Source organism: Leuresthes tenuis, unplaced genomic scaffold (assembly GCF_036924035.1).
Source record: "Leuresthes tenuis unplaced genomic scaffold, fLeuTen1.0.hap1 SCAF_16, whole genome shotgun sequence".
In the NCBI taxonomy this organism is placed as follows: domain Eukaryota; kingdom Metazoa; phylum Chordata; class Actinopteri; order Atheriniformes; family Atherinopsidae; genus Leuresthes; species Leuresthes tenuis.
Genome location: NW_027325370.1, coordinates 24,108,155 through 24,134,041, shown reverse-complemented (window position 1 = coordinate 24,134,041; position 25,887 = coordinate 24,108,155). Strand labels below are relative to the sequence as shown.

At 39.0% G+C, this 25,887-nt stretch overlaps 2 protein-coding genes across 2 annotated transcripts; both read right to left on the bottom strand.

Moving 5' to 3' along the window:
• Positions 1-8,467: 8,467 nt before the first annotated feature.
• Positions 8,468-9,952, bottom strand: tcf15 (transcription factor 15). Its single transcript, XM_072367154.1, has 2 exons — positions 9,310-9,952; positions 8,468-8,806 (listed from the first exon to the last, which is right to left on the bottom strand). The coding sequence occupies exons 1-2, from the start codon at positions 9,784-9,786 to the stop codon at positions 8,744-8,746; spliced, it is 540 nt and encodes a 179-aa protein (XP_072223255.1). The 5' UTR covers positions 9,787-9,952; the 3' UTR covers positions 8,468-8,743.
• Positions 9,953-17,872: 7,920 nt separating this feature from the next.
• On the bottom strand, positions 17,873-20,330 carry srxn1 (sulfiredoxin 1 homolog (S. cerevisiae)). The gene is made up of 2 exons (XM_072366842.1): positions 20,054-20,330; positions 17,873-19,346 (listed from the first exon to the last, which is right to left on the bottom strand). Exons 1-2 carry the CDS (start codon positions 20,288-20,290, stop codon positions 19,137-19,139), a joined length of 447 nt encoding a protein of 148 aa, XP_072222943.1. The 5' UTR covers positions 20,291-20,330; the 3' UTR covers positions 17,873-19,136.
• Positions 20,331-25,887: the final 5,557 nt, after the last annotated feature.

Genomic DNA, 25,887 nt, shown 5'->3' with positions numbered 1-25,887 from the left:
AACCCCAAATCTTATAAATCAATCTTATATTCACAATATAGTGTAGAAGACATTTGAATACTTTAATATTTGATTAAAAGTATTAGCTCACCTTCATTTTGATGGCAGCGACACATCTGAAAATAGTTTGGTAAGGGGCAACAAAAGGCTGGAAAAGTGGTACTAAGTAGAAAGAGCTTGGAGGACCATGTTGCAGCTAAGCAGGTTAATTGGCAACAAGTTAGTAAAAAGATTGGGTACAAAAAGAGCACCTTAGAGAGGCAGAGTCTCTCAGAAATAAAGATGGGCAGAGATTCAGCAATCTGCAAAAATCTGTCTTCAAGTTGTGGAGTAGTTTTAAAATAATGTTTCACAATGTAAAATTGCAAAGCGTATTCCATCCACCGACTGGGGGACATCTCTATGACATGTCTGTCCTTCGCCGTCAGGTGAATTTGCATTAAAAACAGGCAATAGAAATCCCTGCAGGGGTCTGAATATAGGAAAGTGACAGGTGCAGCATTCTTTAGATCAAATAGACCTTAATATGTTTTCTATTTCCTATGATGAATAAAATATTAGCTTATGAGATTTTCAAATCATTACATTCTATTTTTACTGAACACATTTACCCAGTTTCTTTGGAATTGGGGTTGTATTTGTCCACACTTTCTTTCACAAAGGGAAAGAAATCTTTACAAATGACAGAATCTATTTTTCTGGGCTGCCCTCTTTATCCCCAGTCAAGTTGTCAAATACCCAAACTATATAGATCTTTAACCACGGATCCATAGGACTCTACTACTATTACTACTAACAATAATAATAATAATCTATTATTATTAGTAGTAGTAGTAGTAGTCAGGGTCTTTAATCTCTACCCACAGAAGTATGTGAAACATTTTGGAAATTAAAAAAGATTTAAGTCAGTGAGTGACATGGTCCTTCCAGAGACTGTCTTGCATGCAGAGGACTCACATCAATCTTACACACATACACACACACGCTCTTATGAGTCTGGCTCATCCTGTTGTTTTTATGGCAGGGAACTAACCATTGTCTCCCCTTAAGCATATTATTTGTATGTGTCGCTCTTGTTGACAAAAGAGGTCGATATATGGTTATTAATAGCAAAGTGACTTTATGGAAAAGGGAAGAGTGAGGTCTCTGGATTCCCCCATCTTGCATTAAACAATACCTCATTCAGCAGCAGCTGGCACTACAGGAGAAGAGGCATAGAAATGTACTGATTTGACCACGCAACATTAGTGGAAATGAGGATTTTTTTTTTTCTTTTTGGAATCTTCCCACTGGACGCAAGCAACTGCAGCTGTGAGCAGTTTTAGATCTTTGACCGGGAGTAATCTCAGCATTACAGCAGAGTGAGACATAAATATCGAATGTTGAGGCATGATACTTCACATTCCTCAAATGTCTCTCAGTTGCAGATGTGCTGATATTTCAGTGCTGCATTTGGGAAAACACCATAATCAAACACAAGGGAGTTTTAAAGTTCTTGCAAATGACATGCAATAAGGGGTCACAGAGGTCAGTGGCAAGAACTGTGCAGGCGTGTAAGACTCATCAAGGTTGTGATTCTCTGAAGGTTTAATTGTTGGTGTGAATGTGACAGAGGGCACGTGTGATGTATGCATGTATGTGTTTGATTTTGCCTCTCAGTGCTGTAGTTAAAGGGTGTTGCACGCCACACTAAATCCCAGAGGTTGTTAGCACGCCCAGCTGCGAGTGCAGGCCTCCATGTTTCTGTCAGTGAGGTTGTTCACTGCACACTCTGTCGCCTCTGATTGAGGAAATCCTCTGACTGTTTGCTCTGTTTGCTGAAATGAAACATCCCAATGGTTCCGCCATCGCTCCCACAGGTCCTGTATGCACAGACTTTCCCATGAAAACCATACATGTTTACAAGGGTTTGACAGATATACAGCTCTTTGATAGACACGAACAGCGCCAGTATTTCTGTGCCAAAGAGGGATTTACATGATATTTAGAGATAATATTTGCTTGTTTATCACTTACTCTTGAATTTTAATGCTACAAATAGTTGATAACGATTTAGTTTTGTTTAAAATTGTCTAAATATTATGATTACAGTATGATAGGTAAAAGAATACAGATATGGAAGTAAAAAAAAGCTTTAAGAATAAGTGATTATTCTTGCTTATTTATCATTTACTCTTGAATTTTAATGCTGAAAATAGTTGATAACGATTTAGTTTTTTGTTTAAAATTGTCTAAATATTATGATTAAAATATGATAGATAAAAGAATACAGATGTGGAAGAAAACAAAAACTTTTTGTTTGCTTGAATTTGAGCGGCTGTAGCTCAGGAGGAAGAGCAGTCGCCCACCAATCGGAAGGTCGGTGGTTCGACTCTGGCTTCCCCAGGATACATGTTGAAGCGTCCTTGGGCTGAACCCCACGTTGTCCCCCCAGTGTATCATTGGGGGTATGAATGTGTGTGAATGATTAGAAAGCACGTTGTTATGTGTATCTTAATTAACAATATTGTGAACTAAAACACCCGCTAACTTCCACTCCATAAAAAGAACAGACAGCTGAAAGTATTTGCAAGTGCTGTAATTGATTTACGTTATCAAACGGGCCAAAAACATTGGTCAGATCTTACATAGAGAAACAGCAAGACTGGAGCTTCCTTGGATTTGCCACTTTTAAACTCACTCCAGTAAGCAGAGGTAGTACATCTGGGTCAGTAATCCAGTCCAGCATTAGGATCTGTGTCATATTTTATTTAATTTTTTTCTCAGCAAGGTCAAGTTTCTTTCTCTTTTCCTGTCTCCATCTCCATCCTTCTACACTAAATTTGACCATATTCAACACCTATTTTAGCCAAACTATGCCAGTAAACAACAGACGGTGGCAGAAGCCGATAACATGACAGTGTTCCACATAAGTTGGTGCTCCTTTTCCAACATGCAACTAGGCATGACTGCCTGTACATTCTCTATACAAATGCTTTTTATTTTGCAATCATATGAATTAGACACAATGTCAGTTTAGAGCACTTTGGCACAGGTTTAATTTTTCAGAACTAATATATGTCTATTTTCAAATAGAGTCTATAGGTTAAGGATGGTAAGGGGTAAGGGTTGAATCACTATGGGACATGCTCAGTTCACAGCAGGTAATGACAGGTCAAAGGTTAAAATATTAGTTTGACAAGTTAGTCTGTTTTAAATTTGCCAGTTAACTATAATGTCGCAATTCATTAAATAAACTGAAGCTACATAGGATAGGAAGACCAAAGACTTAAAACTGTAGAGCTCAGTTTGACTTGACATAACTGAGAAACAAGAAACAACAAAAATGAGGATTTGGCACTGAACAAAGGAGTATTTGTATTGAGGGAGCAAATGACTCACAAAATTCAGGTATGGAAATTATTGAGAACAGGTATGTGGTAAGCAAGAAAGCAAGACTAACCGAGAAAACTCGGTGGAGCAGACTGAGGAAATGACAAGTACTTGTGTCATACAATGAAACAGAAACCCAACATGAACTTGATGCAGAGTAATACAGAAAACATGAAAATCAGAACAACAAAGTGACTCATAAACAGAACCAAAAACATAAAAGAAAAACACAAACCATGACATCATACCAAAGCACAGTTGATGATGGTGGTTTTCACTAGTTGTGCAGATAGTTTGCAATAGATAATGTAAGGGACAAATGGATACTTTGGCCTGTTGTTAGCGCTAAATGAAAAGTCAGGATGTTACACAACTGTTTGTGAGTAGTTTTTAAGCCAGTCCTCTTGGCTCGGCTGCCATGCAAGTTGGTCGTAGACAAATCTCATAGTGGAGTCAAAGGAAATGACAGAAAGCAACCTCCTCCATCCTCTGAGCACCGTGAATGTTTGAACAAACTGTTTCAGCAATTGTTTCAACGATATTTTGCGCTGAACCAAAGTTACGAGCGGTATGATTCTGCCTGTAATGGAGCCTACCTGCAGCTGTAATGACAAGCAAGCTGTTTGTGAATTCTATCAATCACTGATCAAATCAACATGACAGTTATGCAAAGTAAAAATAGAACACTAACAAGTTTGTCACATGAGCGTTATGGAGCAATAATTTGTCAGTCTTGTGTTTATTGCCTGTTTCTGTTGCTCCAGTGTGGGCAAAACATGATTCATAGCCTTTTATTTTTATTTCACACACATTTCAAACACTCATAACTATAAACATTTACACACACTGGGGGAAATGAGTACTTCTGTCACCACTCAGAATGTGTTTCTTCCCCTCCCACTTGGAGAGGGTAATGTCTTTGTTTTGTATTGCTGAATACAGCTGTAACTGGTTGAAATTATTCTTGCTTTTGTGAATAAACTGAGGCTTCAGAGCTGCAGCACAGTGCCTATTCAACTGTTTATTTAAGAAGGAAAAAAAAACCTTTATGATTAGTGTGTATCGCTGGATTCTCACCTCTGCCTCTAGGCTTTGGCATGCTGCTGACTGCTGGGGGTTGATTGGCTGAGCCTGCAACAGAACACAGCAGTGTTACGAGGATCTGTATTGTTCCCTTAATTTCTTCTCTGGGATTTCCTCTAACCAGCTCCCCCCACCCATCCATTCTATTCACTCTGTGGCCCTCAATCATCCTCCCTCTGTCTGAAGGGCCTGCCAAACTCTCTGGCACATGAAAACAATGGTTCTTGCATGTCTGAGGAGACACAACTGGCTCCTCGGACAGCTTTTCTCCCCCACAGAAGCTCAGCTGACGGTCAGGCAGACAGACTTCCTCCTCCTTCATGTGGAAAAGTGGCCGTGTCCAGTAAAATAGGAAGGGAGGCGTCTGAGCCTCAAGCCACAGAGTGACACAGAACCATTAATATCTTTGACATGCAGGTGGAGCGAGGGGCCATCTCCCTGGCTAATGGGCGTTTGAAACATACTGACTCTGGGAGCAGAAGCTATTAAAATATTACCATGTGCAGGTTTGTCTAACAAGAGTTCTCGGACAAAACTACAAAATGCTGAAGATAAGCACCCTTCTGGGAATCAGGATTCCGTTCCCAGATGATGCTAAAAAAACGCTTTACATCCTTCCTCTTTCTGGTTCATCTAGTTTAACTTTTTCCCCTCCTTTACTGTTGGTGAAACAAGAACCGGAACACATTCAGCTGTCTGAGAACTGATTTGGGGTTCATCAGTAAAGGTGTTTTATAGCTGTCAATGCTCCAGGATTTATTAAATAAGGCCTCTTCATTTAAATATGACTTCTTTCCCCCTCTATGTATCGGATCACATAGTCCTTCACTATATTCACAATATGTTTTTTATGCTCTTTTACATGAATAACTCCCAAAAGATGCAATCTGTAATGTGCTGTAAATCAGAGTTTCCCAACCACGTGTCCAAAGACATTGAGGTGCTGCATAACATGTAAAAGAAAAAAACAAATGGCTTCAAAATCTCTTGACAACATGACTACGCAAACAAACTACCTTTTTTAAAAGAAAGTTAGGACAGGGGCAATAAGGAATGGAAAAGTTGTGTATAATTTGTGTAAAGTATAGAAAGAAAAAAGGATAATCAATTAGAATAACTGGCGACTGAGTCCATCCATAAGATGATGCTGAGTCGCTTTAGAAATAATGACAGAATGATGGGGAGAGATTTCACAATTTAACAAAAAAAAAATAGAAATGTCATTACCAAAACATAGAACAAAACATCCCTGAAGGAGTTTGTTTATTTTGCAACAAAAGTACACATTATTCTGTCTTGGAAATCATTGCATGGGCTCTGAAACACGTCTAAACAACACTGTCAGTGAGCACAGCTGCATCCACAAATGGTTATAGATGGTTACGTTAGTAACTTATTCAAAGAAAAAAAAAAACAAATATGTAAGCACAAACACGGAGAGCTGTTCAAATGCATAAAGAATAAAAAAATTCAACTGTGCTCAGAATTTATGTATGCTGCAGCCCCCAAGCTGCCATTAGAGCCCAGCTCAAAAACCAGCACCTGTGATGGAATCCAGGTGCACTTGCATGGGAAAGATATGTAGTCATCCACAGTCTTTCTCTTTTATAGGGATGTTGTCTGGGTGGTAAAATATCTCACTACTTGCTGCCTTACTTACTTTAGCTAGACTACATCAAGCCCCTGTCTGCATGTAATTACAACATGACTTTGCAGTTAAGGAGCTCAAGTTCTTATCCTGCCTTACGTCCAGACTTGCCAACCACTTACAACATTTCGAGCATTATGCAATAATGCAACAAGGGGGTTAATAAACCACTGAGCAGCTAAAAGTCCTACATCACACAAAAATGTGAAAAATGTAAAATTAGCTTCCAAACACTTTATAGTTTCACTGAAAGAAAATCAGAAGCAATGGAGTAAACATGCCCCTGTCTCAATATTGCTGCTTACATCTAAAATGTCTCAGTTTCAAGGGCTGATATTTCATATTTGTAGTATTTTCAACTGATGTTGCCAAAACGTTGAGTTACAATGAATACATAATACCTGATAAAAATATATATTTGCACTCAATCTCTATTTGCTTAAACTTGAAAAATGTGAAAAAAATTCAATGGATCAATGGATTTAAACTTGTGATTATTAGAGGGAAAAAAGGTATTTTTCCATTTTTTGTCACTGCAACAGTTGCTTATTAGTACAAAGGAAGTTTTCCAGCTGCATTCTTAAAATAATTTACATTACAGAAGAGAAAGGTAATTAAGAATTTGTTCTGTTTCTATGTTTCTATCCTATCTGACAACAAGAACAACAATAAAAAGAATAAAGAATAAAAGCTCTAACTATTCAGGTTATTTTTCATCTCATGTCACACTTTTGGCAGAAGGAGGCTGTAAACTGCGGTTGAGCTTCATTTCATCTCTTCCTGCAAAAAATTCTCTGTTGGGATTAAGAGAGAAGAGCATCAGAGGAAGAGGAAAAACTCACCAAAGTGAGAAGGTAAACCTTTGCAGTGGTCCCCAGATGGATCCCCTGGACCCTCGCCTGATGGACATGTTAAACAGATCTGCAATGATCACATCCGCTGTCTTTCCTTAAACCCTTCTCCTCTGATAGTCTCTGCCATCAATTTCTTACCTGTCATCTTTGTAAGAAAAGAAAAAAATATATATACGATTCTGAATTTGTTCAGGACTCACCGTTGGGTTCGCTTGCTCTGAAAAATATCACGAGAGAGCTGTACATCTGTGTCCCAGTCCCGGATGATGTCAAGACTGGCGATGACCCAAAGCCCACCGCACAGAGAGTTCCTCAGAGAGGTCGGCTGTGCGTTATTTTCCCTTCCTCTGCCTACGTGACATCTTCCTGCCGGTGGGAGCCTCGGGGAGCCATTTGAGGAGGCCCTGGTCCCGAAACTTGGAGGACAAATTCGACTTATCCTGACAGGGCAGGTGGGGGAGGGAGGCTGACGGAAGCTTAGACCTGCAGCATGCACCTTTAACTGCCTTAAAATTATCTTTCCATACAGCCTCCTGTGTCACCGGGGAGCCTTCTTCTGTCATTATGAGGACTACGTTTGCAGTCTTACTCAAAGCGATGCCAGACAGAAACTCTGGCTCAGCAGTCTGTGTTTCTGAGCTGCAACCTGCCTGACAGAGTGCTCACTAGTGGCTTTTGAAGACTGGAGAAGAAAGTAAGAGGCTGGGCCGTTTTTTGGCATTTTTAAGTGAACGTTGTCTGTGTTCGCTATGGAGACAAGTTAACAAGAAAACATCAAAACTGTATGAGGAAATGAAGAACCTGAGTCTTAAAATCAGACTGAGTCTTCAGCTCCTGCTGACATTTGAATGAAACGACTAACAAGAAAAGACAAAAAGACAAGTTTATGTTTGCATCATTCGCCATCATTACATTTCACTTCACTTCAGTGCTCTACTGTGACCTCTGGCCTCTCACCCCATCTCTCCCTGTCCACTGGGCCCACAGCAGTGATTTATTCCTCTGACACACCAACAGCTGTGTTGGGGCTCAGAACAGAGTGTGGGCTACTATTTGCCGTGACTAATCGAAAACAGACTTCAAAAAACAGCAATGCTGAGGATTTGGGAAAGTAAAAAAAAAAAAACAGCAGACAGTGACACCAGAAACTTTGAACCTTTTGCTGTAGCTCCGCATGCTTTCCAAACAACATTTTGGCAACAGTGATGGAAATCATGGAAATGTTTGTGTGCGTTTTTGTGTATGAGTGATGCAAAGTACATTTAATACCTTATAGATTTATAATCTATATTTGTAAATGGAGCTTCAAACAGGATTTTCACTGGGCATTGTGATAATAATATGGTTAAACAAAGTGGTTATTTTGTTTCCAACTGCAATGGCTTGCTTAATATTTATATTTATTATATATATTCATTACAAAATCTCACCTAATATTGAAAACTTATTTCTTTTGTGGCAGAAGTCTCTTCTTATCAGTGGATCAAAACTGGGAATAAGATGCTGGCTCTCATTTTGATAAAATAGATTTTATTTAAAACTTCTGCCAGATAAAAGGATTTTAAAAAAAACAACAACTCCCAAGTTTCAAACAAATGCACTGCATCTTTTAAAGTCCTATGCTTAAATGTCTCAGTCAAGTATAAATAGTCTCTTCTGTGGTTGCATCATTTGATCCAGCATGTGTACAAGTACACGAGTGCGCGCTCTGTAAAGACCAGCTTCGACTCTTCCCTGAGAAAGTCTTTGAGGATTTTCAGGTTGCTAATCATCCACTGGTCTTCAGTCAGCGCCTCATTCGCAGCGGACCCAGCCCTCGCATTTTCAAACAGTCTTTTCCATCCTTAATCTGAAAAGACAAAAAAAATAGAGTCATTTGAGGATTCAAGAAAAATGTTTAATTTATCTGCACCAGATTCCACTGAAAATTCTCCTCTGGGGAAATAATGTAGTTACTACACAGCAATACTTTTTTACAACTTAACCATTTGAGGGAGGGTGTGTGTGTGTGTGTGGGGGGGGGGGGGGGGGGGGGGGTGTCTGTCACACCATGTGAAAGTGGTCAGTAAAACACAGCCATCTGTTTGAGGAATTTAAAGAAAGCGACAAGCATGTGTGGTGCGTAAAAGTGTTTTGAACCCACACTTTCAAAGATTAAATGATTAATAGATAAATAAGAACGACATCGCTGCAATGATTTTAAGCAAAAACAGATGCTGCCTCAGGCACAAACCTCTTAAAACACATTATCAAGACCAACAATTTAGGTTCGTCCTCAGAGCTGATAAGCCATTGTCTTTTCCTGTAGCTGTATCTCAATTAGTTTTGACCGAGATACAAAACAAAATTTACCCCTTTTCTCTGGTTGCTCAGACAGAAGGTGCAGATGGTCCGAGGCTGCTTCCCTCCGCTCTCTCCTGGAGCGTGGACCGCGCTGAGGCACGGCTGTCCATCAGCGCAGCCGTCCCCTAGAAGAAGCACGTTGGCCAGATGGGAAATGTAGCTGGATGCCAGTCTAAGAGTCTCAATCTTGGACAGCTTTCTGTCCACCGGTTCGGTGGGTATGAGAGTCCGTAGAGCTGTGAATGCGGTGTTCACGCTCTGGGTCCTGCCTCTCTCCCTGGCGTTGGCTGCGCTCCTCTGCTTCATCACCACCGCGGTCTCTCCCTCCAGTTTGCGCGAAATCCGCCGCCGTTTTTCGCTTGAGCCGCAGTAGCTTTGCTCCGAGCTGCCGTCGCTCTCGCTGCGGTTCTCGTCGTCCTCGGAGTTAACAGCGAAGTCCGAATAGAGTAAGTGCGTCGCCACAGGCCGCAGCATGGCAAAAGTCATGATTAAAAGTTACCAGCTCCCAATCCGATGCACAGTTAGTCCGAAAACAAAACCCGGGGACTGTTCCTACATTTCCATGTGGCACAAAGCCTGCGATGTATGACCACCTGCGGGAAAGGACGTTTGTAATAAAGCTGTCCGACTTTTCATAAGTCAACTTGTGTTGGCCTAGATCAGGATGGACACAGACTACCAGGTCAGCTGGCCTCTTATAGCTGGATGGGAGGAGCTGCCCGCACAAACTTACAGTAGCTTCTAAAGTCAAAAGACTCAATAAACTGCACATTGAATACAGAAACCACAGAAGTTGTGGCTTTTACAGTTCGTAGACTAACTGATCACAGGATCAACACAGAAAGAAACACTGGCACTGGATTTATTTAATGTAGCAGCCACCATTTACAACAACTTTAACTTGCTGAATTAGAAGTTAAATTCTAAGTTGCACTTGGTAAAGCCAGCTTATTGAGTGAAGAAATAATCAAAAGCAGTGGCTCTATCGTATAATAAGTACTTTATTATTCATGTATTCCTATATAAAAAAAGTAACCCAACCAATGTTGCTTCTCAGTGTGGGTCTGCTTTACTAATGAATAAATCTGTAATTTAGTCTATAAAAATGTATTTCTTTAATAAACCAATCATGACTTCGGCTTGTAAAAACAATAATACAACTACTAATAAAAGAAAAGGTGTAAAATGGACAACAACATGAGCTTGCATAATGATATTTGTGATTTGAATGTTTTTAAGTAGAGGTATAAAGCTGAATAAAAGTGAACAGTCCAAACCGTCTGCATGTTGCAGCGAACTCTGTTTAATACATAATGACAATCCAGGCTAAGATTTAATGATTAACTTTATGGCCATACTTTTGGATGTTTAGAGTCTTTTAAAGGCATTTTGGGACAAAAATGTGCTTTTCGTTCATTTTACAGTCATATCTTGTCTTTGTCTGACATGTTTATGGTTCTGCCACCCGCTGAGATCTGTTTTTCTTGGCTGGTAAACTAAAAATGTAAGAAGTGCTCTTATCCAAATATTCCCCTCAGGGACATACATCCATTCTGTATCTTTAACTAGTATTAGCCTGCAACAAAACAAAGGGGCCTATCTAGTTAGAGCACAGAACCCCACTGTTTAATCCCCGTTTAGAAAGCTGCTTCAGGCTCGTTGCAAGGATCACAGCTCAGACAGCAGGAGAAAGTTAAGTGTGAGTAAATAAACAATGAACAGATGATCCTGGAATGACAAGGATTTATTTGCTCTTTGCCCTGAGTTCAGAAAAACAAAGTGGTGGCAAATGGATGATTTAGTCCCTCCAAGCCACATCAGTAGACTCAAGCTGGCAGCAAATTCAGCCACTTCAGTGTGCCTCAGCTGCATCAACAGTCACACATCAGACACTCAAACTGCCAGCTGAAAGAGCACTGAGGTCTTTCAAAGGGCAAGCACCGAACACAGGGCTCTGCAGGGCAAGAGGCTGGCTGAATATTTAAGTTTGCATAGATAAAATCTCCAGCGATTTGGCTTCATCTAAATTAATCAGACATTTTTGACATTATAGTATTGAAAGTTATAAGCAGGTTTTAATACGTTGCGATACCCGCTGGTCCTTCAATAACATTATTAAGTTGTACAAATCCTCTCATCTATAGGTAAGCAAATTATGCAGGAGGTCTCTGCTGCTCTATGGTTAATTACATTTATCACAAACGCTTGCCAGGAATTTATTAGGTGTCTAAGTGGCTGGCTGCAGACCACCATTAGCTCTAAGCAGTACACAGATCTGTGTATGTGTATAATTGTGCATAGGCATGTTGACGAAGCATCAAAGACATGAAATGCCTTTTCTTTAGACCTGCTCTCTTCTCTCAGAGAGCTGTGAAACGCTTGCGCTCTTCCGAACCATGTAGACCTATTTGTCCTGATGAGGCGAAAGCATGTTGGTTTTGCCACCTGCTGAGTCCACGTTGCTGTGCTTCAGAGGTTTGTGAGAACAGAAGCTCTGTCTGAGCCACAGAGAGGAAGGCTGATTAGGTCTACTCTGCCACATGCATGTTTTGTTATTCAGTCAATGGCTGGTCTTTAAATAGATTAGTACAGAATTGTGTAAAGACATTCACCATCCGCAGAGGACGAACCCTGACTTGGCAGATCCTGTCGCTAATCATTGTGACACAATACAGTTGAGATTTTTGGCTTTTAACCTGATATCATCAGGTTTGGTACAGATATTTATGCTGTGCTGTAAACAATATTAGCAGATCAAAACTTTTATTTGCCTAGTGGTCAAATGTATCAGTTTTCATGTGAAAGATCTCCTTCCTTATGATGGACTGGCACAAAACCTTGTACGGGCATTGAGAAGTTATACTGTATATATCATGTAACTTATCTCAAATTTACAAAACTGACACAAAACTTGTTACATCCTCCAACAAAAACTTATAACTGCAACATTTCATTTTTGCAGCAGCTACATTTTCTGCTAGATGTTCTTATATGTGAAATGTCATAAATAAGGGACTGTAAAGCCAGTAATCATAATAATATTGCACAGTTATACATCAATGCAGAATAAGAATAGTATCTTGAAGTTAATCTCTACCCCTCTAAGACAGAGTGTGACCTCTACACTTCCAGCAATATCATCAATATAAGTCGTGACTAACAGCCTTTTCATGCAGGCAGGCTGGTGAGTTCAGAAGATGAGGTATGCATTAACAGTGGTAGAGGTATGAGCTTTAGGCTCTTAAAAGTCATCTGTTGTCTTACTGCAAATCAGGTGACAAATGGTCTATAATATGATGAATATTTAACATCTTTCAGTAGTCTATGAAAATTCTAACTAAACACAGGGGCCAAAAAGTGTCACAGACGGCTATGAAACTTCTTCACACTAACATAACTGATATTGGACGCAAGGTTGTTGGGTTCCATTTCTGCTGCATACAATTTAGTAGAGCTACAGTTTGGAAAAGATTCAGTAGAGCTATAGTTTGGAACAGATTCAGTGACATCAGGATCACTAACTTATCTTTATAAAACTGTTTTTTTGTCTCCTGTTTACCTTTTTTTTTTTTGCTGGAGTCTCATTCTGACACGGTGAAGGTGATCACCTGACTCACTGAAGTTGGAAATTCTCCCTTGTGTCTGTTATGCATTCAGCCAAAAGTTGTTAATTTGGCCATACAGTTCTGGAGATGCAACTGGAGTGTTTCTTTGGGAGGAAATGATATTCACGTCAAAAAAAAAAAAGAAATAGCTCAGTGCTCAAAGTGTACCCTGGTAATCCTTTGACTTTTAATACAGAAAATCAACAATGAATAAAACCACAATGGCGTGTGTATCCACAGATATTTATTCCTCTGTGACATAGAGCTCCATTGTTGTCCAAAAACTATTAAAAACGCATCAGTCAGCCAACCACTGTTACACTGTCTTCCTTCATTTCAATCAGGATAGGCTCTGTAGTTTATTTGGAACTGACCCCTGCTCACTGTGCTGCTGTACTAAATACACACTTTACCTTTAAATACAGTAGCTGAAAGAAAATCCCCCACAAAAAAAACAACTGTATTTAGTACCACATTTTTTTAAACCGAGTACAAGTACTTACCTTTTAGTACTTGCCGATACCGAGTACCGACAGAGTACTAATCCCCGCCATTACAGTTCTTACGATTAAACACATTTTATTTTCTTTAGGCATATACAACTGCTCTTTGTGCATTTTAGTAATATCAAACTACTATTAGTGCGACATACTGTTTTAACATTTTAACTTTCACAAACACATTGCAGGAAAATTAAGCTCCTGTCACACTGGTATCAGTTCTGTAGTATCGGAACACTTTAGTGAATACTGAGTACGAGTACACGCACATGGTATTGGTGCATCCCTTGTATTTAGACTTGCTTGGGTTTTGGGCAATTATTCAGACATTGAATTAATGTAGGAATGAATAGGTTTTGTCTAAGAGCTATAGATAAGCATTGGGCCCAGTGGTGGTATCACAACACCTTGCAAACAATATTGCAGCAACACTTTTGGAAGATGTTCATTAGCTATTTTGCCACAGGGAAAAAAAAAATCGCAAATACATCACAGAACTATTTTATTCAACACAAACATTCTGATTTTGTGAAAAATACCTTAAATAAAAACTTTATTTAAATTATTGTAATTTATCTTTCAAATCACAAGGCGGAAAAAACTATGGAATAAATAAATTACAAGGCAATAAGTTATGGAAATTATCTATCAGTTTATTCATAAAAATAATCTAAAATCAAATAAAATACCAAACAAAATAAAACAGGTTACTTTCAGTCACACAGCAGTCTCGTGATGACGTGAATAGACTCTTAAATTTTCAAAAGAGACTACTGTTAAAAGAGTGCTTGCAGAGCTGTTTCACTTCGCTGATCAACAAGAAACGTGGCGCTAACAGGAGAGTTCTCAGCTGAAACAGCGGAGAGGATTACAAACTTCCTTCAAGAAAGTGATTAAATACTGAGTGAGGCAAAAAATGTTGGTTATTGGTTGAAAGGTTGGAGCAAGGACAAACAAAATGGGAAAGTTGTAATAGGGAAACATATAGATTGACCAAAGAAGACACCAAAGCGTCAAGGCATAAAAACTCAAAACCAAGAAGTGAGAAGATGATGCTGGAACTTTTATTTGGGGTAGGTCCAATGAAACATAAAAAGATGACTGCCTGAAGAAAACAAGCAGGTTTCCACAATTTGGTGATACAGGAATGCATGTCAGGTAAGGGATCAGGGGATCCGGCACGCATGATTTCTACAGTAAACTGCACAGGTCAGCAGTGACAAGGCCAGCAAAGAGTCCAGATCTCAATACGACTGAAAATTTACAGTGAAAACTGAAAAAAAATGGTCCAGACGACACAGCTCCAGCCTGCAGAACCGATCTGCCAACTGCTATACAAGAAAGTTGGAATCTGATTGGTGAAGAATATTGTTTTTCATTAGTGAAGCCCATGTCAGGAAATTCAAGCTGTCATAAAAGGTGCAAACAAGGTCATAATTGTGACAGTTATTGGTCCGTGATTCCATCATTTCTCCCTCTAGTTTATTTTTCTAATTGATCTGACAAAGAAATGAATTAATTACAAAAATTTAATTTAATGTTTTTGAAGTATGTTTTGCAAAGCCAGAATGTTTCAGCTTGATGATGCTTGATGAGCTTTGTGATTTCATATCGGGGGTTTCATTGGGTGGGACTGTGCAGTTGTTTGAGTTAAAGGTCATTTTCACCATAGATTAGTTTTCTGATTATTTTCATAATTTGAGAAACTGGAACCATGAAGGTTTCAGGCAGATATCAAAGAATTACCAATTCTAAAAGGTAAAATATTTACACTGACTAATACAGTAATGACAGAAATGTGTATTACAATTTACATCAGATTTAAACCAAACTCCAGAACTTACACTGGACAGCAGTTTTGGCCCCTGTACACTCAATGGGTCCAGTTAAGGGTAAACTGCATAACCAGTGTTTGTGTGCATCAGCTACTACTTTGATATCCATCTCAGTGTTAATGTTTCTGGTCGGTCTCCCTTTGGAAGGCAAAAATACTTCATGCCAAACATCACCAGCAGTTTTCTCCTTCTACATTCAAGAGAAATGCATTTCAGATGCAATTTACATGCTTGAATAAGTTCTTCCAACATGTGTCGTGGTTTCTTCACACACAAATCACTCTTCTTTATAACTTCTGAATTAGTTATACTTTAACAGAAGTATAACCCCTCATACTAGAAGGATGTCTATGTATGCATTATCATTAACGCTGGCTCTTTTTCATCAAACGTAGCAGTGCAACAAACAATTTCAGTAAATTCACTTGACAGACGGGAGAAAAATTTTTTTTTTTTTCATGGGCTCACCCTAAAGTGAGCAGAGTTATATTGAAGGACAGTTGTGATGAAGTTTATGATAATTAACGAGAGATTACACCTTCATAGGAGTCCGACTTTTTTTATAATGAAGGACACTCTCTGCTTGGCACGGTGGATAAGTGCAAATTTCCTGGTAAACGTGCCAACAGAGCGAGAGTACAGGTTTGAATCCTGCGTGCCAAATATTGCTATCATAACACAAGTAATCTTTTACAGGTCTACACAGAGAGGAAGGTTTGTGCACAATGCCTCTCTACGGTGAGGTCAGAGGGTGGATACGGAATTGCAAATCTGGCACAAATTACACGCCTGCAGCCACCAGTAGTCTGAGGGAATTCCGGATAGGAAGCTGTGAGAAATCCTCATCGACTCGAACAACCAAAGCTAAACTCCTTCAAGAGGATTTGACTGGAACGGCTCCCCAAGTGGAACTAATGGGTGAGCTGGCTAACCAGAGATCATTTTTCAGCTTGCATTTTCCATGTAGACCAACTCCACAGGAGATTAATGATGATATCTGCCACTTAATCATTTTCTGGATCAAGATACGTTTATAAATGATGTAAATGCTGATAGAAATTAGTTTTCAGTTTAAGATTTTCAACAACTGGCATGTTTGCCTTTTCTAAAAATATGCACTTCTGTCTATATAGGGTGCAGGAATAAGAAAAAATATATACTGCCTGCAATGGCTGCGATGCCAAAAAAAGTGAGAAAGCTGCGACTGCAAAGATGTTCTGATGAATAATGTTACTGCTAACATTTGGGGGGAGGGGGAGGGGGGGATTGTTAAGGCTTGAGTAATCGCCAAATAAAGTGAATGGTTTTCTTGGAGACTTGAAACTTTTCCAGAGTAGATTCTCATTCTGTCTTTTCACCCACATACAAGACACATGTAATGTGACAAGAATGTGACACAAATGATTGGAAAGTTTCACGTGAACTCAAAGCCAACTCTTATATTTAATCACTGTTTGAAGAACACTTCACAGGGTCTGCCTTAAAGTTGTTAGAATATATCAATTAAATGATCATGTCTCGTTCACAGGCTGTTTAGAGCTGAAAAACAGCAAGTATAAATGAATAAATTCATTTTAGAAATCATACCTTTGAAAGTACTGTCAAAGCCATGTTATTGGTTAAAACAAAAAGAAAAATGATCTCCTTAAAGTAATGACATGGATTTTTGGTATTTATTTTTGCGATACTTTAGCTTTTACTTACATTGTTCCTCAAGTATGAGAAGAAATCAACCTCCAAAGTCCTCATCTTTTTTTAGAATTTCAAACAGCGACATAACAGCGAGACTATAAGAACGTACTCGTAAGTGCGTCCGTTATGCTTTTTGATGTGCAATGCTTCATTCAGAACTTCTTGAGGTATTTTTTTTGGCCACATTTTTTGCATCTCCAGGTGATCGAGCCGTAGAGGAAGACACAGTTTGGAACCAAAGTTAAGTAGGGAAGGATTTCTAAATAAGCAGGAGCTAATCAAACCCACGAGAAAGCAAGTGCAAGGCTATGTCTTTGACCAATAATCAGAATAGATAAAAATTTTTTAAAAAACTGGCTTTATGTTAAAAAAATTAAATAAATAAACAAGCAAAAGAAACTTCTTCCTCTTATCACCCCCTCCTTGATTGCTTTAAAACCTCAAAGGTAAAGCATGCAAACCACCCATGGAAACCGGTCCCAGAAGCAACAGGTGCAATGCATTTTTTCATACTAGTATTGCGTGTCAAAACTCCTTTGAGGATATGGTTACTTCCAGACAGTGAGTGAGCTACAGGAAATCTTCTCACACGCGACGATTCAGAGGAAAAATTTAGAGTCCTTTAGGGCCGGTCGGTAAAAGTTGCTCCGGGTCGCCCTTCATTTCCTCAATGGCCACAAAGGGAGATCACCAAGCAGCTCTGAGCTTGCATTGTGAAAGCGCTGATGTCGGAAAGGCCTCGTCTATATTTTACCTATATTATTCTGTAAAACTGCAGTTCCTTCCTCCAAGACAGAGGCAAGGGAACTGCTGTCCGAAATGATTTAGTGAGCTGAGGCCAGCCTCAAGGACAGATTCAACAACAAACAAGGCATTAGGTTAAAAAAAAAAAAAAAAAAAAAAAAACTTTATACATTAACATCGGAGGGAACAGGGCATAAAGGTTTCATTACTTTATTTTACAGGAATGTATTTTACATCATGCTGTATCATTCATTTATTTCACATGATTTTAATGCAAACTGACCAGTATTCTTCAATAGTATGTCTCCCCTTCCACCTCCATCTTCGTCTGGAAGGTTACAAGAGGAATCCTGTAAAGCCCAAAAAAAACGGAAGACTGACAACCGGCAGAGTGGGATAATTCTGCACGACATCTTGCATTTTGTCAGCCTGATTTTCTCAGAACACCTGACTCATTCAGCAAACCATCTGGTCTATAGGTTCCTTGGCTGTCTGGAACATCACAATCAAAGTTGACTGTGCGTGAACAAAGTGGGAGAGTATCTGAAAAACAGGGCAACGTGTGACATCAGAAGTGTTTAGATTTCAAACACGGTCAAATTAAAAACAAAACAAAAAAAAATTAATTATCTTTTGTAAATATGTGTCCTATAGAATATATTTTTCCTTACACTCTGATGCTGGAGCACAAACCATCAAAAATTAAATAAATTCTGTTATTTATGAAGAAAAAAGACAAACTCGATATATTTTAGACAAAAACAGTTGCAACATAATGGAAGAAAACTTGCATCAAAATCTTTGTCAATATATTTTCATGTACAGTGTGAACAGCAAACCTTTCATGTGTCAAAGGCACATGCATAATAAATACTAAAATTAATGAGCTGAATTCCATTTATCTGCCCTCGTTTCAGGATGAAACTACTGAGCAAGATAGCCCATCATCTTGTCTCACATCTTGTGTCTTTATTCAAGAAGTTATTCAAGATTTCTACTGGAATCACGTGTGAATTTCACCCGTTTGTCCTGAAACGAGTCAAAATGTTTGCTATGAAACAGTCCTTAAAATTAGCAGCAACCATCGCTGTAGTGCCATCAAGTCATTCTACACATGCAAACAAATAAATATAATTTTATTCTTATTTTTGCAAGTGTAAGACTGAATAACGAGAGAAAAACAGCCATTTAAATTATTTGAGTGAAATCTAAATTGCAATTTAAGGGTTTGAGCAAATGGCCTAGATCTGCTTGATAAAAAACGACTAACTGTTAAAAAATTACATTCAAGCAAATTTCAAATGAAAAATGCAAGAAGTCGAAAAAAAAATGCAATAGTTTACAGACAGAGCTTCACTGCCCCCTGTTGGTAAATCTCCTGCTCTGCAGTCACCAACTACATCCGGCAGAAATATTGCAGGTATGACCCACTGGAGCCGAGTCTTTGAGCATTGCCAGCATCACCGCAAATCAGGCGTTGAAGCTCCCAAGTAAACTCTGAGGTCTGAAATGTTTGTTCTGATGATCTTGGCTGGAATGAATGGCATGTTCAGTCTCTGATACGCAGCAAACCTGTGACATCCTCCAAATGAGTAGTAGTAATTTCCTCCCTCTCGACCTCTGATCCAGAGGACATCAATAGGAGGAACAACACTGATGTCTGTTGCTTCCTGAAAGGAGAGAAAAGCTGTCATTTGAGAGCATAAATTAGCTTTCATGCACAAGGTTCGCAGGTATTACAAGATAGTGTCTTGAGGCGTCATACATGTTCTTATACCACTAAACAGTCGGGCTATTGCTTCATATAAACGATACGCTAAAATACAATTATTAGAGTGAAATTATTGTGTGTTAGCGACACAGCAATAATATAGATATTTCCTTGTGCCAATAATATTGTAATGAGGTGTGCCATTGTTATGAGTTTCTATTAGGATTATCATCTCAGTGTTGCAGCAAGTATACACATGGTGCCAACTGTAATAATGATCTATATAAAGCATCTACAAGGCAGTAGTCTTGTGACATAGCGAGGCTTAAACTCTAAACCAGACTCGTCAAATTCATTCTGCCAACACGCTGCCCAAACGTACAGATCCAAATGCACTTGTTTTTTTTTATCTTTATTTTTTTCCCTCTCAAATGTAAATAAGCACAAGAATAATGTGGGTTGAAAAGAAATTACTCGTAATCTTAACAGTTTTTGACAACACTACCCTCTTCTTTTTTCAACTAGCACAACAAGCTATATTGTGAGGATGTGCTGTTTCCAAGCTAACTTGGATCATTCGCAGCAGACTCACAGGCCATCATTTGTCTGTATAACTTTTAACTTTGTTATCGTGCACTTACAACGATCAAACAAAGTTGATGTTACCTTAATTGTGTCCATCAGACTTTTGACTTTCTGCTCGTCCAACACCGGAGGAAACGGTCTTATAACGACCTGTAGCGGGACGTTATGAACCTCTCCAATAGTGTCCGAATGAATAGACCTGTTGACGCCACTGTTCTCACCTTCCGCCGCACCATAATACGTAGACATTTTAATGTTTCTACTCGGTAAAGTCACTTGCTTTAGGAGTGTTTTCGTTCCGTGCCACAAACGAAACATTTACCAACCTACAGCTGTACTTAGTTACAACTCGACTCGAGTGCTCTTGTACTTCCTGAACTTTTTTCGTCCGACTGCGTGCTCCTATTCACGTAAGGATCTGATTGGTCATGCTCACTGTCAATCACAAACACGCCATGCCCTCTCGCTCTTGTCCTTTGGAACTATTTTAAAAGGCCACTGAGTTTGCTCTAGAGACTAAATAAACTGAATTTGCCGAATTAGAATTTAACTCTGTTTTAGCAAACGACTTTCTAAGAGAGGTGACATAGACTCCTCAGTTTTGCAAACTGATATGATAAAAGGTAAAAAAGAGAAAAAAGCTTAGTTGAAACTTTTCCCTGCTTGCCTTCCTATGTGTCCCGTATATCCGGTGACAGAAAAAAAGTCTAAAAATTTTTCATTTTTATTTGCTGTATTGGTTTCCTCAAACTTTAATAGAAATGCAAGAACTGTCATGATCTGTGTTGTATTGATGTTTTTTGATGTTTGTTTTCCATTCTTTGTTGTTTTGGTTCTGTCACATCCTCACTTGTTTCCTCAGTCTCTCTTCAGCATAGCATCAGCTCCACTCCCTTCACCTGTGTTCACTTATCCTCAGCTGCACTCATTCACTCATTCTCTGTATTTAAACTCACATTTTTGCCTCCTGGCTCTCGGTCAGTGTCTGCACCTGGGTCCTCCTTCCTCGCCTCCACCATCGACACGTGACAAGAATAAGACTCTCGATGACATAGTAACCCTTCTCCTTGCTACAAGCATGGCTTGCTTCATAGTTTTGATGATACACAGGCTGTGCATTAATAAAAACGTCTTTTGTTTGTTGTTTTCTCCCCACAAAATGAGTAATTCACAAATGAAGGAGTACAGTTGTCCTGCATGTTTGGTTTTTTGGACAGTAAAACTGCAGTGACAGAAATCCAATAGGCCTATTTCAGATGAGATAGGAACATGTTAAAGTACTGCCACTAACAGACACAGATAATGTATGAATCCTGCTAGAAACATGCATTTTATCAGCTAGGTTTTCTGTGGTTCCAAATAAAAGAAAAGTCACATCTTCTCAGACGTACTTACAATAGGGGTTATCATCAGATTCATGCTGATTAGCAATTCTGTCTTGCTGATAAAGCATTATTAAGTGTGTTTTATGTGCTGTCAAACTAAATATTAGGGTTAACTTGTCTTCCTCTTAACTTGTAAGCGGGTCGTTGAGTATTTCATGACCATGTACTTATAGTACTAAACACACACTGAAGAAATTTGGTGGCCAAACTGTTTCTCATTAGGATTCACTCCAGCAATTAGTCATGCAGGTAAAAGGGAGAAATAAGCCCAGAACCCTTTGGAGACGATACTTTTTAATGAGGTCATTGTTTTGCATTGTCGACTGTTCCACGATTGAGGCTTCCTCCATCAAAGTGAACTATGTGGTGTTATTCTATTTTTGCAGGGATTTCAAAGAACTAGCTTGGTTGCTGTGGTTACAAAAAGAACGTCTGGGCTCGCAGCTTTGCACAGGTAAATGGACAGCTTCAAAGATCTGCAGTTTTTGAGCGGAAACAGAACTATTGTTGTTTTCTCCAGCCCACAGTCACAGCATCTTTTAATGAGACAATTAAAAACGATTTCTTGGACAGGAGAGGCAGGCCATTATTTTGAATTATTACAAATTCTTTGAACTACAATGGCAGCGCCTTTTATGTTGATTAATTGGTCACACGGGGATCAGTTACAACGTGGAAGAGGTCTATATATAGTATGTAATCATTAACTGTGATATCAGGATATTATATACCCTTGTAGAATAAAGCGGTACAAAATTTATATTGTAACTCAGATGCCAGTGAATGTGATAAACTTTTTGGCCCGTTTGTGAAGTGCAGTAACAGAAACAATCTATTTATTCTCACAAACATAGCTTAGATTTGGCTGTATGACTGTGTTTCTGTAAGAGTAACCACAGTGTGGGATTTAAGTAGAGGGACATATCCCCTTGAGTGTTTGATACTGTATATCATAGTCAAGTTACTGCTTTGCTGTCTTTCAAAAACCACTTCATCAGGCACCAAAGCAAACCAGCATCACATGATGAGAAGAGACCTTGTCAGTCAAAGCATATAGACATGCAAATCGTCTCCAGCATTGAAGTGTGTTTGGAGTCTCACTACACTCTACATGACCCTCTGCTGTCACAGCAGGACTTTATTCTAGTTGCTAACATATCTCAATTACTCAGATTGAGTTAGTCATACAGGTACCGCAGCAGGTCATGGAAGAACAGTTCCCACATAATGATTTGCTGTTAATATTAGATTTCAGTCCCCGTGGGATTGTCACATTTAGAGCAGCTGGAGAAAATTACCTGCCAGCTTTTCGACAGGGAAGTGAGCTATATTTATTTATGCCTTCTCTCTTTCTTCTTCTTTTTTCTTTTTTTCTTACACGTTGACATGCTTTTAAAGTGATAATTATTCTGATCCCGATTTCCTGTCTTCAAACTATAGCTTTGTGATGGATAAGGTGTGTGAAATGATAATTCGATTTAGCAACAGTGGATGTTGCCGTGTGACTGATTTGTGCTGGAATGTTGATTATTCACTGATGGCTCTGGCTGCCTAAATCTATGAAATTATTCTCTGTGCAATCTTCCCCTTGTACAGCTGCGCAGAATGAGATTTCTGTTTAATGATTTTTGCTTGACTTAAAATAAATTTGCTCTCCGTATGTTATTCGGCGGGGGGGCAAATGGTGTTTTGGAGTGAAGTTATGCAGTTGTAGATTATGCTGCATACCTATCCATTAACACTTAGTTCAGTTGATTAACTTTCACACCGGCACAATGACATTTTTTCCAGCAGTTCAAGACTAAATATCAACAAGGAAAGCCTCATAAGGATTGTTATATTCATGTAAAAATAATTAATTAGGATGCCAGTAATCATTTCCATTAGCTGTAAATTGGCCCTCTTATTAATTGCTTATAGCAATAAAGTGTAACAAAAAATGCCTCAGGATCCACAGATAAATGAGTGAACTATAACATGTATGACAAAATATTATTTCACAATATTTTTCATATAGGCTTGAAAATTGCTATAATTGTTAGATAATCCAAATCATGCTGATTAATCTCCTGCTGCTCAGTTAATCAACTAAAGACTGCTGCTCTCCAAATTGTAAAAACTCGTGGCTGTGAATCCTCGCCGTCCTTGTTTCTGCACGTATCGTATAAGAAGGAAAAAAGGAGCTATTTAAGGAGTGCCCTCCTTGACTTTTGCCTGAGAGCTGATGACGAGTTGGATGTCTTAGATGCATAAAGATGAGATTTTGATATGACTTCAAAAAGAGAAGCATACGGATGAGGTGGACCCTCTGCCAAGAGAGAGGCGAGGAAACAGATGGGTTTTACACAAACAGCACAAACATCAAGAACACTGAGTTAAAGAGCTTGGCAGTCTCACTTGATGAAACAGTGAGGAATTGAGGCGCTTTTAATGAGCATCTCTCCTGTGATGCAGAATGTGAAAAGACAAACTGTTAGCTCTTAAAGGGGCAGTTACAGTTGGTTGGTTCTACTGGTTGAACTGGATGGTTCTACTAACTTCTTGTGGAATGACTTTGGTTGGTGCATATGCCGTTCTGCATGTAGATGTCAATGACGTTTTAATGTGAGAGTAGAAAACCAGAAGTCCTCCTTTAGCTGAATTATACAGTTGAACTGACAGCACTATTATCAATACACAAATCCTGTTTGTCTGTTGTTTGACTGATACTGACGGTTGGGGATCTGCCAACAGATGGCGCCAGATGCATGCGAAGGGTCAGAGTGGGGGCAGACACAAGTTGAAAGAGAATTGGACTGAGAGTTAATGAGCGTAATTGATCTTCTTCCAAAAAATAACTTGTTGATTGCTATAAGCATTTAGACAAGCTTTCTTGTCATTTATTTAAGTAGTTTCTGGAATAGTTCTCCAGGCTTCTTGAATAACCTTCCAAAGCTCTTCTTTGGATGTTGGCTGCCTTTAGTTCTGTTCTCTGTCAAGATGATCCCACACTGCTTCAATAATGTTGAGGTGTGGGCTTTAAGGAGGATTCATTAATCCACAAGACCTGCTACCATTGGTTTTCAGTGCAGTTCTTGTGCCATTTAGCATACCTCAGCCTTTTCTCCCTGTTTCCCTTAGAATGACTTCTTGACAGCCACCCTTCCACTGAGACCATTTCTGATGAGGATTCAGTGAAAGTCTAAATTCCTTTGTCAGGTCCTGTGTCAGATTTTCGCTGATTTTTTTTTTGTTTCTCAAGGACATTACTATCAGATACTATTCACCTGCAGTGTTTGAGGCCTGCCACTTATTTGTTTGTCCTCCACTTGCCCAGTTTCCTCAAATGTTTTAAGGACACACTGCCCAACATGCTGAGATTTGCCAAGTTTTCACTCAAATTTCTTTTTTTTTTAATAATCTTTTGTGGATACTATTTTATGTATGTCAAACTGTGATGTCTTGGGCAATTAAAGAAATGGGAACAAATTTTGTAGCTTTACAACAAGCTGCTTGTAACAAAGTGCCTAAAAGTATAATTCAAAATAGATCTTTTGCTAAGTTGACTGTTATGTGTAGAAGTAACACTGGTTCGTCCCTTGAGTTTAGGTGGCTTGTTTTATTCTTGATCGATTCATAGGTCATTGTTGAGTCGCCTCTACAAAAAAAATGTAAAAATTTGCATACCCAAAAAAATGGTCAGGTACAAGAACTGAATAAAAAATGAGCGAAAAAGCAGCCAAAAAAATACCTTTTTGAAGACCTTCAAAAAGCCTGGATAATTATTGATCAGAGCCACTTTAAAAGATTACAAAAAACTCCTGACTCCATGGAAGCTAAATATAAAGTGTGTATTATAATGTGTATATGTAAAATACACTATTCTCTGTTTAATGGTTAAAATAGCACTAATATATTATTGTTCTTCAAACAGCATTATAATTCAAGGTCTAGTGTTATCCCTCTTGAGTTACTAGGGTTTACCAGCTATGTCTGCTGCAATAGATTTGTGCTGTAACCTTGTGGTAACCTCTCACCCCATCAAAACAGAAGGCACTTATATTTTCTCTCCACCAGTCACTCAGAAGATGATGGTGTTCACAAGTCAATATCTTTGAAGTGTGAGTGAAGCGCGCTCAATTTTGCAGGTTGTTTTTAATAATTTACCTGATGTGCTCCGAGTGTGAGTGGTTGTGGGAGGTGCTGGCTGCTGTCTATAGAGGGCTGTGGGGATATGTATGCAGGGCCATGGTTGCCCTACCTGCCTCCCTGTTCTGATTGTTGTTACACACGCAGCACGCCCAGGGGTGATGTAATTGGATTCCATGGGTCCCCATTTTACAGTCCATTGCCATGTAATGAAATCAGTTATTTACTTTCATCATAAAATCTGATAAGGGACAACATCTGCTGGGGTAAAGTTTGAGTGAGTACTGCACATGAATGTTGATGAGCGGCATTCTGCAACATCCTGAGCTGCAGCACTGTCAGCATGCAACACTTAGTTGCAAACGCTTTACTCAACACGTGAAAACAAAAGCAAATATTTAT

Coding starts and splice junctions, on each gene's coding strand:
- tcf15 (XM_072367154.1), bottom strand. CDS start 9,786: ATGACTTTTGCCATGCTGCGGCCTGTGGCGACGCACTTACTCTATTCG. Junction 8,807..9,309: donor TGAGCAACCAGAGAAAAGGG/GTAAATTTTGTT, acceptor TTGTCTTTTCAG/ATTAAGGATGGAAAAGACTG.
- srxn1 (XM_072366842.1), bottom strand. CDS start 20,290: ATGTTTCGTTTGTGGCACGGAACGAAAACACTCCTAAAGCAAGTGACT. Junction 19,347..20,053: donor GTCTGATGGACACAATTAAG/GTAACATCAACT, acceptor CTCTCCTTTCAG/GAAGCAACAGACATCAGTGT.